The sequence below is a fragment of the Elephantulus edwardii genome, unplaced genomic scaffold, assembly GCF_000299155.1.
Source record: "Elephantulus edwardii isolate Elephantulus edwardi_28Jun2011 unplaced genomic scaffold, EleEdw1.0 scaffold00318, whole genome shotgun sequence".
NCBI classification, from domain to species: Eukaryota; Metazoa; Chordata; class Mammalia; order Macroscelidea; family Macroscelididae; genus Elephantulus; species Elephantulus edwardii.
The window spans coordinates 2,444,661-2,458,659 of NW_006400068.1; the positions used below are offsets into that span (position 1 = coordinate 2,444,661).

At 39.0% G+C, this 13,999-nt stretch overlaps 1 protein-coding gene across 1 annotated transcript in view; it reads right to left on the bottom strand.

The window, feature by feature from the left end:
- Nucleotides 1-4,615: 4,615 nt before the first annotated feature.
- The window catches only part of SWT1 (SWT1 RNA endoribonuclease homolog (S. cerevisiae)), a 147,069-nt gene continuing 137,685 nt past the window's right edge, over nucleotides 4,616-13,999 (bottom strand). The window contains exon 18 of the mRNA XM_006901321.1: nucleotides 4,616-4,851. Within this exon, the coding sequence (XP_006901383.1) occupies nucleotides 4,722-4,851 (130 nt within the window). The 3' untranslated portion in view covers nucleotides 4,616-4,721. The remainder of the gene's footprint in view (nucleotides 4,852-13,999) is intronic.

Genomic DNA, 13,999 nt, shown 5'->3' on the forward strand with positions numbered 1-13,999 from the left:
TTTATTAAGTGATATCCTGGAAGTTAATTTGTCAGCCAGCCTGGTGTGAATTTTCTTGCCAAAAAAGCCAACTCTCAATCCTGTCCATAAATCAGAGGGTTATGAGTGATAATCACTTCCTGAGAGGAGCGGGTACATTGGTTTTACACAAGGCTTACTCCCTCCATAGGAAAGAGGTGAAAACCTTTACCCATCATGGTAGGCTGCAAAGAATTCTGATTGCAGGTCAGTAGCTGCAGAAAGAAATAGAAACACTTTAATACAGGTTGGCACTGGATGCTGACCCCACCTTCAGATTTGTCCTCTGGATGCTGGTGTTCTGGCAGACTCAAAGCAATTTCTGGCCCTTCAGGGAGACAGATGGATTATTTTTGTACAATAAGATTAATGTAAAATGGTTCCAAATTTTTGTTAGGATAATCTTGGAATCCTGGTTCTTCAGTGCAAAACGTCGGGTATAACTACTTTTCCCCTGTTAATAGAGCTCTGATGGCCTAGTCGTCAGAAGTTGCAGTGCAATCCCAAAGGGATGCAATTAGAGTTCACCAGCTGCCCTGCAGCAGAAAGATGAGCGCTCAGGGAAAACCGGCTGGAGGGTCAGCTATGGGTTGGTTTCAGCCTTACAGCAAACAAGTAGTTATGAAACTGTTGGAATAATCTTGGGTGCTTCTCAAGATGAAGACTGGGTGTAATGATGAGTTGTACCTATGCTGAATCTTTCCATACATAAGTCCTTTCTCGTTCATGACATGCTTATGATAAAAAAGCCCAAAATAAGCAGTTTAGTAAATAAAAAGGCCTGATGTTGTCATAGTAAAGGCATTCAGTTGGTAACAAAAATAGTTTGAATCCAATCTGTAGGAGAGAGGGCAGTGGCTTCCATGGCGATTCACGCTCTTGGAAACCACATGGACATTTCGACTCTGACTCGATGGCAATGGTTTTACATTTATATATGAATAATTACTGCCTTTTAATTGTGTTGGCTAAGAGTTCCATGGCCAACAAGGTATTAAATATGCCTTGCAGGAAATGCATCCTTAGAGACAAGGATAGTGCACCTTTTCAATTTCAGCATGTTCTCAAAGGACAGCAGTCATTAAAGAAACGTGAGAAAAGTAGGTCACTGAAAATGAGGAAGGCCCTCAACAAGAGGGATTTGACAGCAATTGCAACACAGCAATAGGCTTGAGCATGGTGGAGATCATGAAGAGGGAAATAACCTCAATTACTGTTAGTCGTTCAGAGTCAATGGCACCCACCTAATAAGTGTGTGTGTGTTGTGAGCTGTTGAGTCAGAACTGAATCATAGTTGACCTTCCAGCTGGATTTCAGAGGCTAATCACATGGGAAGAGACTGTCCATCTTTCTCCTTCAGCCTATAAATTCAAACTGCCTGTCTTTGGGTTGGCAGCACAACTCCATACACTTAGGTCATCAGTGTTTACATTAGAGTGTCATGTACCAGCAAGTCAGAACCATCTCACAGCTGACCCTCCAGTGAGTTTTCAGAGTCTAAATCGTGTATATATAACTGGTGGCTTAGTAAGGAGCTGTGCTGCCGACCTAAAGGTACATGGTTCACATCCACCAATTGCTCCATGAGAGCTATCTCCTGTGTGATTGACAGCATCAGAAAACCTGCTAGATGATCAGTTATGTCTATCACAACTTGACAGCATGTAACAATAATACACACACATGTGTGGTATATGAAAATTTTAAAACCTAAGTTTCCTCACCTAATAAGCATTTGCTAATTCTTCCTCAAAGCAAAATTTCTGCATTGTGAGCTTTATGTTGCTAGGTGCTGCCAAGTCGACTACAACTCCAAGTGACCCTATGAACAACAGACTGGAATCTTGTCTTACCCTCTGCAATCCTTATCTCTGTGATGAGCAGGCCCACTGGTAGTCACTGTAAATTGATCTCATTGAGGGTCTTCCTCTCTGGCCTTCCACTTTCCCCAGCATGATGTCTTTTTCAAGGACTGGGCCCTCCTGAAAACATGCCCAAAGAATGTGGGATGACGTTTCACCATCCTTGCCTCTAAATCTGATTGGACTTCCTCTAACAGATTTATTATTTTGGCAGTCCATGGGATATCAGCAGTCTTTTCCAACACCACCATTCAAAGATCAATGCTTCAGTCTCCTTATTCATCATTCAACTATCATATGCATCAAAGTACACCATGGCTTGTATAAGGTGCACCTTAGTCTTTAAAACTGACGTTGTTTAGCACTTTAAGGAGGTCGGTGACAGATTTTCTCAATACAACACGGCTCTTGATATCAGTTTGGTTTTTTATCCATGGTTGTTATGAATCCAGGTAAAATGAAATTGTTGGCAGCTATCATGATGTTGCTGATGGCTTCAGTGGTGAGGATTCTGGTTTCTCTTGATGTTGAGATGGAATCCATATTGAAGGCTGTAGTCATCAGTCTGCAAGTGCTTCAAGTTGTCTTTACTTTTGCAGGCAAAGTTGTGTAATCTGCATAATGCAGGTTTTTGATGCTCATTCTCTGATCCTGATGTGCTCACCATCCAGATTAAATAGATATGGAGGAAAGATCTAACCCTGATACTTACCTTTCTTGATTTTAAACCATCCAGTCAGTGTTCTCTTGTTTTATTGGAAGAACTGCTTTTTGTTCTATGAATGCTCTGGGATTCCCATTATTTCAGTGTTACCCTTAAGTTGTTATCCACACAGTCAGGTACCTTTGCAAAGTCCATAGGACACAAGTAAACATTCTCTGCCTTTAACCATGACATCAGAACCCCTCATTCCATAACCTCTTCTGAATCCGGCCTGAATTTCTGTCAGTTCCTCGTAGGTACTGTCAATATATTATATTATTACAGCCATTGTTTGAACAAGCTTCAGCAAGACTTTACTTGCATGTGATAGTAATGATATTTTTATTCAGTAGTTTTTGTTATGTTCAATCACTTAAAAAAATAAAACAGGAACAAATATGGACCTTTTTCAGTTGGCTAATGAGGTTAACTCTTCCAAATTTCTTGAAGTAGACTAGTGAGCACATTCACGGCTGCATCTGTCTGAAAACATCTCAACTGACGTTTCCATCGATTCCTGGAGCCTTATTTTTTACCAATGTCTTCAGGCAGCACGGAGTTCTTATTTCTTAATCATATGCCACTATCCTTAAGCAAACAATTCCAATCTAGTGAGAAGAGCTAAAAAATAAAGGTGAGAGGAAAAAAGATTAAACTTAAAGCAGAATGAAATAAAAAAGCATAAAGGTGAAAAAATTTCAAATGAACAAATTTAAAATGTTTAAGTCAGCAAGAAAAATTACTAAAAAGATGAAAATATTCTCACATCTCAAAAAATGAAAATTTTATGGGTTAATGGAAATTATAAATTCTCATGAGGAAAAGTATGAAAGTATGCATGTGATGGAACAAAAAAAAATTTAATGAAAAGCATAACATGCTGAAAAGATAAGTGGTATGTGTGTAAAGAAGTACAAGTGGAACATAACAAAAGAAAAATCCAACTACAAGTAGCTCAGGGACAGGAATGTGACAAGTTTCTTTGACGGTGTTCTGTCTGATTGCTCTTGTGTCAGAATCAATTCACAGCTGATCTTCCATTTGTGTTTTCAAGGTTGCAAACTGCAGGAGGGAAGACTGCCCCATCCTTCAAAGAGTGGCTATTGGATTAGGGCATGCTTCTTTTGGCTCCTCAAAAAAGTAAAGTGGGGAAAAAGAGAGAGGCTCTCTTCTAACTAGGTCTTTGGCTCAGGAGGCTCAAGTCCCTCAATGCACTTTATGCCCCATCCCTGAGGCAGTGTAGTTTCTTAATTTTGTAAACATAAAGCTTAGCAGGTCCTGCACAAACTACAATGAACGTCCTGATAAATTCTTTTATTGGAAAGAGTTACATTCATACCTTGTTCATTTTATAAACACATATGAAAGTAAAATGAAAAGCAAAACCTGACAAAATAAGTTATTTATTGGTTTTTAAAAATATATATAAACAAATATTTATAATAGAGTACCAATTTAATGTATTAATAAAAGCATAATACGCTCTAGGAAACAAGGACTTCTAATTTACTATTACTTGGTTTTGGCCAGAAACAACAACTAAACATCAGACATTATCACCAAATCCCCTAAATTCATGCTGCTTCACATCAAAGGGGACAATTTCTATACCACCTTATTAGAAATTATCTGAAAATTGAAATTCTGAGAGAAGAGGCTGTAATACGACAGCAGAAATAAAAATTATTTCCATTATGTTGGTAGGGGAAGTGTTATTTTTACCAAGTTAAAATGAAAGACAATTTGACCACAAAAATAGCCCAGATTGCAGATGCTGGATGTGACAAGCTGAGTTCTTATGGTCTGGGAGTACTCATGGTCGTGTGCCCACATTTAAGGTCTTCTTCAGATACCACAGTGGCTTCTGCCCCAAGATAATAGAAAAGATGGCAGTCCTTTCCTTAGAGGATACTTGCTTGGTACTAGCAGAGGAGGTAGGAAGGTATTGTCATCACCAGAAAAGCCAACTCCACAATTTATCCCATAACAGATACATAAGCTTAAAAAAACAAAACAGAACAAAACCTCAACAAGGCAATCACATTTTTGCACCTAAGAGAAATTTCTTATAACTCTCTTGGGTTTGGCTATTGTGGTATTCATGAAGACAAATTCTTCTTTCAAGTTAAAATTAGCACTCAGATCCTATTGTTGAGAGTATCATCACACCATCCTCTGTTTTTGGCCTCCATATAAACAGATGCATTGCACTGCTGCATGGTATACTCCATCTCTACCAGCTGGCGGCATCCAATGGTTAACTTTTCCCTAGAAGAAAAAGAACTGTCAAATCATTGCAAGATGGCTGGCCAGTTAAATCATCAATCTAATAACAACAGTGTAGCTCTGGGATTGGAAACACATTGTTTGCTATTTGAAAGAGAAAACTTAAAAAATAATTGTTTTTTAGCACAGAAAAAGAAATGTGGGAGATCTTGGCACATGTCTTAGAATTTAGGAATAAGGGTTTCCATGACAGACTTGCTGTGAACCAGCAAAGTTGGGGACTTAAAAATACAACTTGGGGGGAACCTGCCTCCACTGCTGCGGGGATATCCCAGGTGCATTGAAACAAAACGAGAGAGTGGACAGCTACAAGCAAGAGAGACATTCTGAGCTTTCTCAGTTGGCACACTGAACTGTAAAAAAAGAGAGCTGACCTGAAGCCCTCCTGCACCCAAACTGCTTATGTTGGCCCCCCTGACCTCATGCCACTCCAAAGACAAAGACATTAAGCTTCAGAAGAGAAGACAACATCAAGTGAGACACCTTCCCCAGAGCCAGCATTTTCAGGTGCACGGGACAGAAAAGACTAAAACTCCCCTGGGGAAAGGTCCTTCCATTTGGGGATCCCTGCCTTCAATACCTCAGGGCCACCACAGGGGTCAAACAGGACAAGAGAGTTTTGACAGAGAGCTACAAGCAGGGGAAGAACTTTCTCAATGAATACACTGAGCTCTGAGAAAGAGAGCTGACCTAAAACTCCCATGCACACAAATTGCTTAAATTGGCCCCTAATCTCATGCCACTTTAGAGACAAAGGATGACACTGGGCTTCAAAAGAAAAGACTGCAAGAAATATAGCTGACTTGAAACCCCCTGGACTGAAACTCATACCACTAAGACACCCCACAAAGAACTGAAGACAACAGAGTTTGGGAGAGAGGACTACAATAAGGCGAGATTCTTGCAGGGCTGCATTGCAGACCAGAGAGAACTCTAAAAAACTTTATGAAAGGCAAATTTTCCCAGAAAGGACTTGCAGTAGAGTGAGTGGCTCAACCCACAGATTGAACATTTGGAACTGACAACAAATCAATAACATTATAAAAAAAATTATCAACAACTTATACAGCCACAATAGAAACAGCTTAACATTTACCAAGAAAAACTTCACATGGTGTCAAGAAAGCAGCAGGCAGTTTCAAACACTATGAAAAAACAAGCTTTCTCTAAAAAAAGCAGAGAATATTTCAGACCCAATGAATACTAGAGGGTCAGGAAGACATGATATATTTTGATGTGGAGGCATTCAAGTATCTGTGGAAGAAGGTATAAATGATGAGAGAAATAACAGAAGGCAGAAATAAAGGGAATTTCCTAAAGGTGGAGAACCAGAAGACATGTATTGATGTGGAGTTATTTGAACAGCTATAGAAGGAGGTGCAAATGATGGAAGAAACAATGGAAGCCATTAAGAAAATGAATACTCCTAAAACCAGAAGATAAAATAGATCCAAAAACTTCTCCAACAGGTAAAAAGGGAAGCGATTGACTAGGAAAAAGTATTTGGTAATGACATATCACATAAGGGACTTATATCCAGAATTTATAAAATACTTGAGAACCACAGCAAGATAAAGGTAAATAAGCCAATTGAAAAATGGGCACAGGATATGAACAGACACTTCACCAAAGACGACATTCAGATGGCTAACAAGCACATGAAGAAATGTTCAAAATCCCTAGCTCTAAGAGAGATGCAAATCAAAACAACTATGAGATATCATCTCACCCCAGTCAGAACAGCAAGCAACAAATGCTGCCAAGGTTGTGGAACCCTTATTCACTGTTGGTGGGAGTGTAAAATGGTACAACCACTGTGGAAGGCAGTATAGCGCTTTCTCAAAAAGTTGGAAATAGAGATACCATTTGACCCAGCAATTCCACTACTGGGAATATACCCCAAAGAGACCATAACTGACATCCAAGCAGATATATGCACACCCATGTTTATCATGGCTTTGTTCACAACAGCAAGGAGTAACCTAAGTGCCCATCAACAAATGAATGGATAGAGAAGCTGTGGTATATTCACACAATGAAATACTATGCTGTTTTGAAAAACAAGGAATTCATACAATATTATTCAAAATGGGTGACCCTGGAGGACATTATGCTGAGTGAAGTATCTCAGTTACAAAAGGACAAGTACTGCATGGTGCTACTGTTGTAAAACAGGACTGACATTGGGGTTGGGGAGAACTGAGAAAGATGGGTTCAATTATGTATACTGTATTGAAACAGATGAGGGAGAAAACTATTTAAAAGGGATATGTGATTAGGTATTTTTGTCATGACAGGAGTCCAGAGCAAAGGCTGTATAGTGGAGTGGAACTGGGGGGAGGAATTGTAAAACAATGAAAGAATTTTTCTTTTACTTTTCCAAGAGGGTAGTGTACTAGGGAGGAGGGCTGGGAGGGAATAAAAGTGCAACAATGAATGAATGGAAGTCCAAAGTCTCTGTAAATTTTCAATGAAATAAATAATAAATTTTTAATAAAGAAACTGAATACCCCAGAGACAGGGAGCCAGAAGCAATATATCAGTGAGGAGGAACTTGCACAAATATGGAAGAATATGCAAAAGATGAAAGAATTGAAACTACCGATAAAGAGGTACAAGAACTTAAAAAATGATCACAAGACAAAGAGAGTGCAGCCAGCACAGTACTGGAAAGAACAGAAATTCATGACCAAGTGGGATTCATAACAGGTATGCAACCAGGGATCAACATAAGAAAGACAATCAACATAATTCACCACCCTGGCAAAGCAAATAACAAGAACCATATGACCTTAGCAATTGATGCAGAAAAGGCATTTGATAAAATGCAACACCCTTAACTGATTAAGATACTCAGCAAAACTGGAATAGAAGGGAATTTCCTCAACATAGTGAAAAGTATATATACAAGAGCCAATATCATTCTCAACGGAAAAAGAGTATAAGTATTTTCCTGGTGAAAAGGGACCAGACAAGGATGCTCACCATCACAACTTCTATTCAATATTGTAAGTACTAGCTAGGGCAATAAGATAGAAAAGGAAATAAAAGGCATCCAAATTGGCAAAGAGTTAAAACTGTTGCTATATGGAGAGGATATGATAATGTACGCAAAAAACTCCCAGGACTCAACAAAAAAACTGTTAGAGCTAGTGGAAAGCTTTGGTAGGGTGGCAGGATACAAGATCAATATAAAAAAGTCAGTGGGATTCCTATCCAGTAACAAAACAAACTCAGAGAAGGAAACCAAAAAAGCAAAACCATTTCTAATAGCCAACCACAAACTGAGATACTTCGGAATGAGTCTAACTAGAAACACAAAAGACCTATAAAAAGAAAACTAAAATACACTCTGTGAGAGAAAATGTTCCTAAATAAAAAATGTTCCTTGTTCATGGATAGGAAGACTCAATAAAGTAAAAATGACAATCCTATCAAATGCAATCTACATGTTCAACGCATTCCCAAAACAGATACCAAATTCATTTTTCAAAGAGATTGAAAGGGAAGCTGTCAAGTTTATTTGGAGAAGCCAGAGACCCCGAATAAGCAAAGCATTTCTGAAAAACAAAAATGAAGTGGGAGGCAAATCAAAACCTTCTCCAGAGTTCTAATGACCAAAACAGTATGGTACTGGTACACTGACAGGCACACAGACCAATGGAACAGAACTGAGAATCCAGAAATGGGTCCAGCTATCTATGGTCAACTGAAACTCGTCAAGAAAATAAAACCTATCATATGAGGAAATGAGAACCTCTTCAACAAATGGTTCTGGCAAAACTGGACTGCTATCTGCAGAATGTTAAAACAGGATCCACATCTCACCCCATACTCAAAAATCAACTCAAGGTAGATCAGAAACCTGGGGGTAATGCTCAAAACCATACAGCAGAGACAAACTAGAACCAAGGTTAGAAGGCCTAGCCTATGGTATAAAGAGGATGACAAATAAAACCAGAAATACACATTCTGGAGAGGATAAATTTGATGAGACCTTCTAAAGATTAAATTCCTGTGTGCATGAAACCCTTTATCCAGTAAGGTGAAAAGAAAAGAAAACCGACTGGGGGTGGGGGTGGGGTGTAAATTGGCAATACCATCTCAAACAAAAGTGTCATAACAAAAGTTTACAGAATACTACAGGGCCTCCAGAAGAAAAAGACTGATAACCCAATTACAAAATGGGCAAAATACACGGAAAGATTTTCACAGAGGAAGATATTCAGATGGTCAACAGACACATGGAGAAATGCTCAAAATCACTGGCAATAAGAGAAATGTAAATCAAAACTACAATGAGATACCCTATCACCCTAGTAGTAGTGACAAAGTTTAGTAGTGCAGCAAGCAATAAATGCTGGAGAGGATGTGGACAGTTGGGAATTCTCATTGACTGCTGGTGGAACTGTAAAATGGTACAACCACTCTGGAAGGTAGTTTGGTGTTTCCTCAAAATGCTGAACATAGAAATGCAGTATGACTCAACTATTCAACTACTAGGAATAGACTCCAAGGAAATTACAGCTAAGACACAAATGGAGATTTGCACACCCATGTTTATAACAGCAGTATTCACTGTTACAAGAATATGTAAACAGCCCAAATGTCCAACCACAACTGCATGGATTCAGAAATTGTGGTTGATTCACAAAATGGACTACTGCACAGCACTCAAGATGAACAATTCTGAAAAATACAACATTATTTTGGGAGAGACTGGAGAGCAGTATGCTGAGTAAACTAACTCAGTCTCATAAGGACAAATACTACATAAGACCATTATTGTAAAAAATAGAAGGATAACAGTGTATGAGGGTCCAAGGGCAGAAGGGGTGGAGGCAGAGGGGTGAGGATGGGTAAGGGGCATTAAAAAATTGCTGCTCTATTTCTTACAAAATTTATTATACTGCAATATTTTTATCCAAATAAAAAAAATTTAATACCTGGGAAAATAGAAATATTGAATAAATAAAGCAATAACAATATTATCTTATTAATAAATTAAGGGAGAAAGTAGATTCTTTTAAAATTTTATACAGAACAAATAAAGGCATAAAAATCTTACATATAGAAAATTCAAATGTTAAAAATATATACAAATTGATAAGGTTGGTTAGGTTGAGCATTCTAGTTCTACTCTATTCTCTGAAGGGCTCTCCAAGGAAAAGATAGGATGTTGTTATTAGGTGCTGTTGAGTCAAGTTTAACTCACAGAGACCCTATGAACAACAGATCTGAACCCTGCCCTATCCTGTACCATCATCATCTTTGACATACTTGAGTCCACTGCTGCAGTCACTGTGTCATTCCATCTTATTGATAGTCTTCCTCTCTTTTACATACCCTCTACTTTTTCAAGTACGATGTCTCTTTTCCAAGGAATAGCCTCTCCAAATAAAATGCCCAGTTATGTGAGAAAAAGCTTTGTTATCTTTGCCTTTAACAAGCACTCTGACTGCACTTTCTCCAAGACATATCTGTTTGTTCTTCTCGCAGTCCATGGGTTATTCAGAACTCTTCTTCCAACACCTCAGCTCGAAGGCATTAATTCTCTGTCACTCTTTTTCATTGTCTAGCTTTTAGATGCATAGCAAATAATTGGAAAGACCATGCCTTAAAGCAGACACACTGACATTCAAACTGACATTCTTGCTTTTCAGTAATTTGGAGATTAATTCTGATTACAGAATTTCCCAATGAAATGATTACTAATGCAATGGTTTCCTGACTGCTGGTGTTAACTGTGGTTACAGATGAAATAGTTGACAATTTCAATCTTTACTCCATCTATCACGATGTTGTTTATCAGTCCAATGGTAATGATTTTTGTTTTCCTGATGTTAAGATGTAATCCATGTTGAAAACTATAGTCTCTGATCTTCTACAGCAATCATTTCAAGTCCTCCTCACTTTTAGCAAGAAGGCTATGTCATCTGTATAACACAGGTTGTGGCTGGGTCTTTCCTCAGCAATGATATTAAACTGTTCTATGGTGTGCATCACACAGGTATGGGGTAAACAGTTTTTTGGGTTTTGTTTTTTTTGGTTGGGAGCTAAGAAGAGGGGACTGGGAGCTGCTAAGACATACTCAAGAGGGGAGAGGAAGCTGACAGAACTTCAGCTCTTTAAAAAGGATGTCTGGGATAAATAGCATTAAACAATTTAAAATAGTTGATAACCATAAAACTTTTGTTACCCATGGTGGACAGTGTTTGGTGGAGCTCCCCAATTAAACAAGCCTGAAGGCAGGAGAGGCAGCCACTTCTGAAATAGCTTGCCTCCAGAAACCCTATGGACTTGGAGAAATGATGAAAATTATACAAGTGTGGTCTTTCATTCTTGGGGTCGTTATGAGTTGCCTATGACTCAATGGCACTTAACAACAACAACAACAACAACGAGAGAGAGCTCAGTTGGCCTAGTGGACAGAAAGTGATGCCACCAAGCTAAAGGTGGGTGATTTTAGTCTGAGGCCCTCAGGCCTGGTTTTAATTGGTTTTGGTCAAACATTCTTCTAAGTGGCATAGCATTGGTCTGTCCATTTGCTGTACAGAGGTAACCTATGGTTGCTGTGAAGCTGAACACTGTGACACTGATGTGTCAGATGCAATAATGATCACCCATGGTGGACAGTGTTTGGCGGAGCTCCCTGATTAAACAAGCTTGGAAGCAGGAGTGGCATCCACTTCCGTAACAGCTTGCCTCCAGAAACCCTATGAACCTGGACAAAGGATGAAAGTCACACAAGTGCTGAGGACTTTCATTCATAGGGTCACTGTGAGTCACCTACAGCTTGATGGCACTTAACAACAACAACCATAAAACAGGGGTAAGGAAAAATGAAGGAGAAATGCCTAAACATGACAAACTCACTACACAATTCTACCTAAAGCAAACTTTGCCAGCCTCTCAATAGTAATACAGGTCTACAAACTGTGGGATCTATAGTCAGGGGGGCCTACTCTATATTACTATGCTTTATATCTAACAGTATTATGACTAACAGTACTCCTATGAATTGTTCATTGAGTTTTAAAAAGCTGATTATTTCGTTAGAGGATGACTAATCCTTCTTCTTAGTATGTCCTAATCTGGAAGCTCTGGGACATCATGCTTGGAAAGGTGGAGGGATCCGCGAAGGAGAAGACTCTCAATGTAATGGATTGATACAGTGTCTGTGAGAATGGACTCAAATGTGTCAAGGATGATAAAGATGGAGCAGGACAGGACACAGTTCAGATCTACTGTTCACAGGGTGGTTATGAGTCACACCTCTCACTTAACAACAACAACAATAGGTCATCAGTAAGGGAGTTCTGGTGGCGTGGACCTTGAGTCTGATAAGATCCTGCATCTCCAGTAGTTAAATCAACCAACGGCTCCTTGGGAGAAAGATGAGAAGATTTCCTCACATTGGAACTTACAGTCTCAGAAACCTAGTGAAGAGTTGCTAAGAGTCAGAACAGACTCAATGGCAGTGAGTTTGAGTTTGGAAGGTCATCAGGGCATAACTCTAATAAACCTGATAATGAGGTCCATTCTCGTGGATAAATTATCTGTTTAAGTTCTCCAAGAACACTCAGCAGGTAGTACAATACATGGCATATTGTTTAAGCAATGGCATATATTTCTTTTTTAAATTACAATTATATTGTCATTTCTTCTTTGGGCTTCTGAGATGATTCCAAGCATCCCCACAGTTTTGGAAAGGATCACTAGCTACCTTTCCCCGTTGTCCCCACATGGTGAAATCCTTGATGGAGTGTACAAAGGAGAAAGAAGGCAACCAGAATTCAGAAGACAGATGAGAGAGAGAGCGGTGACAGCAAAAAGTAAACAAACTCTATTTTGTGCAGTCTCATTTCCTGAGGAAGTGTGGTTTCTCTGAGGCTTGACTTTTGGCTTTATATCATCTCATTTTATCTGCTATATATTTAGAGAGCTTGAAGCCATTATTTTGTTGCTGTCAGTTCTTCACCACTGACTGAAATGAGATTTTTAAGCCTTTTCTACAAGATTCAAAATAGAGAGATAAATGTTTCCTTGAACACTTGAAATGAAACAACAAAAAGGGCAAACCTTTATTCCTGTCCTTGGTCATTTGTTCAAAAACCTCTTTCAAGAACTCAGCTTCTGAGTGTGCTTCTGTATCTTCGCTCTCTCTCAAAAGTTAAGATGTAAATTCTTATCTCCTCTTTTTCTTGTGGAGTTTGGTTATTTATACATAAGACTCAGTATTCTGACATTTGATTATTAATTATCGGGTTTTGTTCCCTGCTTACAGAAGAACGCCCCATGTGTTTTCCATTATTTATCTGGACTTTTTATATTAAGATGATAAGAATTCTTGGCTTCTTCACCCATCCCAGAATAGCAGAGTATTAGTGGTAGGAGACACCTTAATATGTTGGAGAAGCTCCAGGGAGTCCTCACACACTGGTTCTGATCTTACTGGTTCTGACCTTATGTGAGACAGGAAGTCTATAATAGTTTTTTATAATTAACACGTTCCTGTGTCATCTGCATAACGCAGATTATTGATGAGTCTTGCCTCTAATCCTGATGCCACATTCCTCTTCAGAGTCCACCTTCTCAGATAATTTGCTCAGCACGGAGATGGAATAGGTATGTAGAGAATATATAACCCTGACGCACTTCCTTCCCAATTCCAAATCCTGCCCTATTCGCACAACAGTCTCCTGATCCAGGTACAGGTTCCACATGAGCACCATCAAGTGCTCTGGTATTCCCATTCTTCTCAATGTCAGCCACAACTTGTTATCACCTACACAGTTAAATAATTTTGCATAGTCAATAAAGCAAAAATAGACATTCTTCTTGTCTTCCTTACTTTTCAGCCAGGATCCATTTGACATCAGCAATAGTATCCCTGGTGCCATAGCCTCTTCTAAAACCTGCTTGGACCTCTGGCACCCTTCCTTATCTATGTATTGTTCCAGCCATTTTTGAACAACCTTCAGTAGTATTTTGCTTTCATGTGATATCAATGATATTGTTTGATAATTTCCATTCAGCTGGATCATCTTTCTTGGGAATGGGAACCAATATGGACTTCTTCCAATCCATTGGCCAGACAGCCGTTCTCCTTGCTGAAATTGAATAGGGC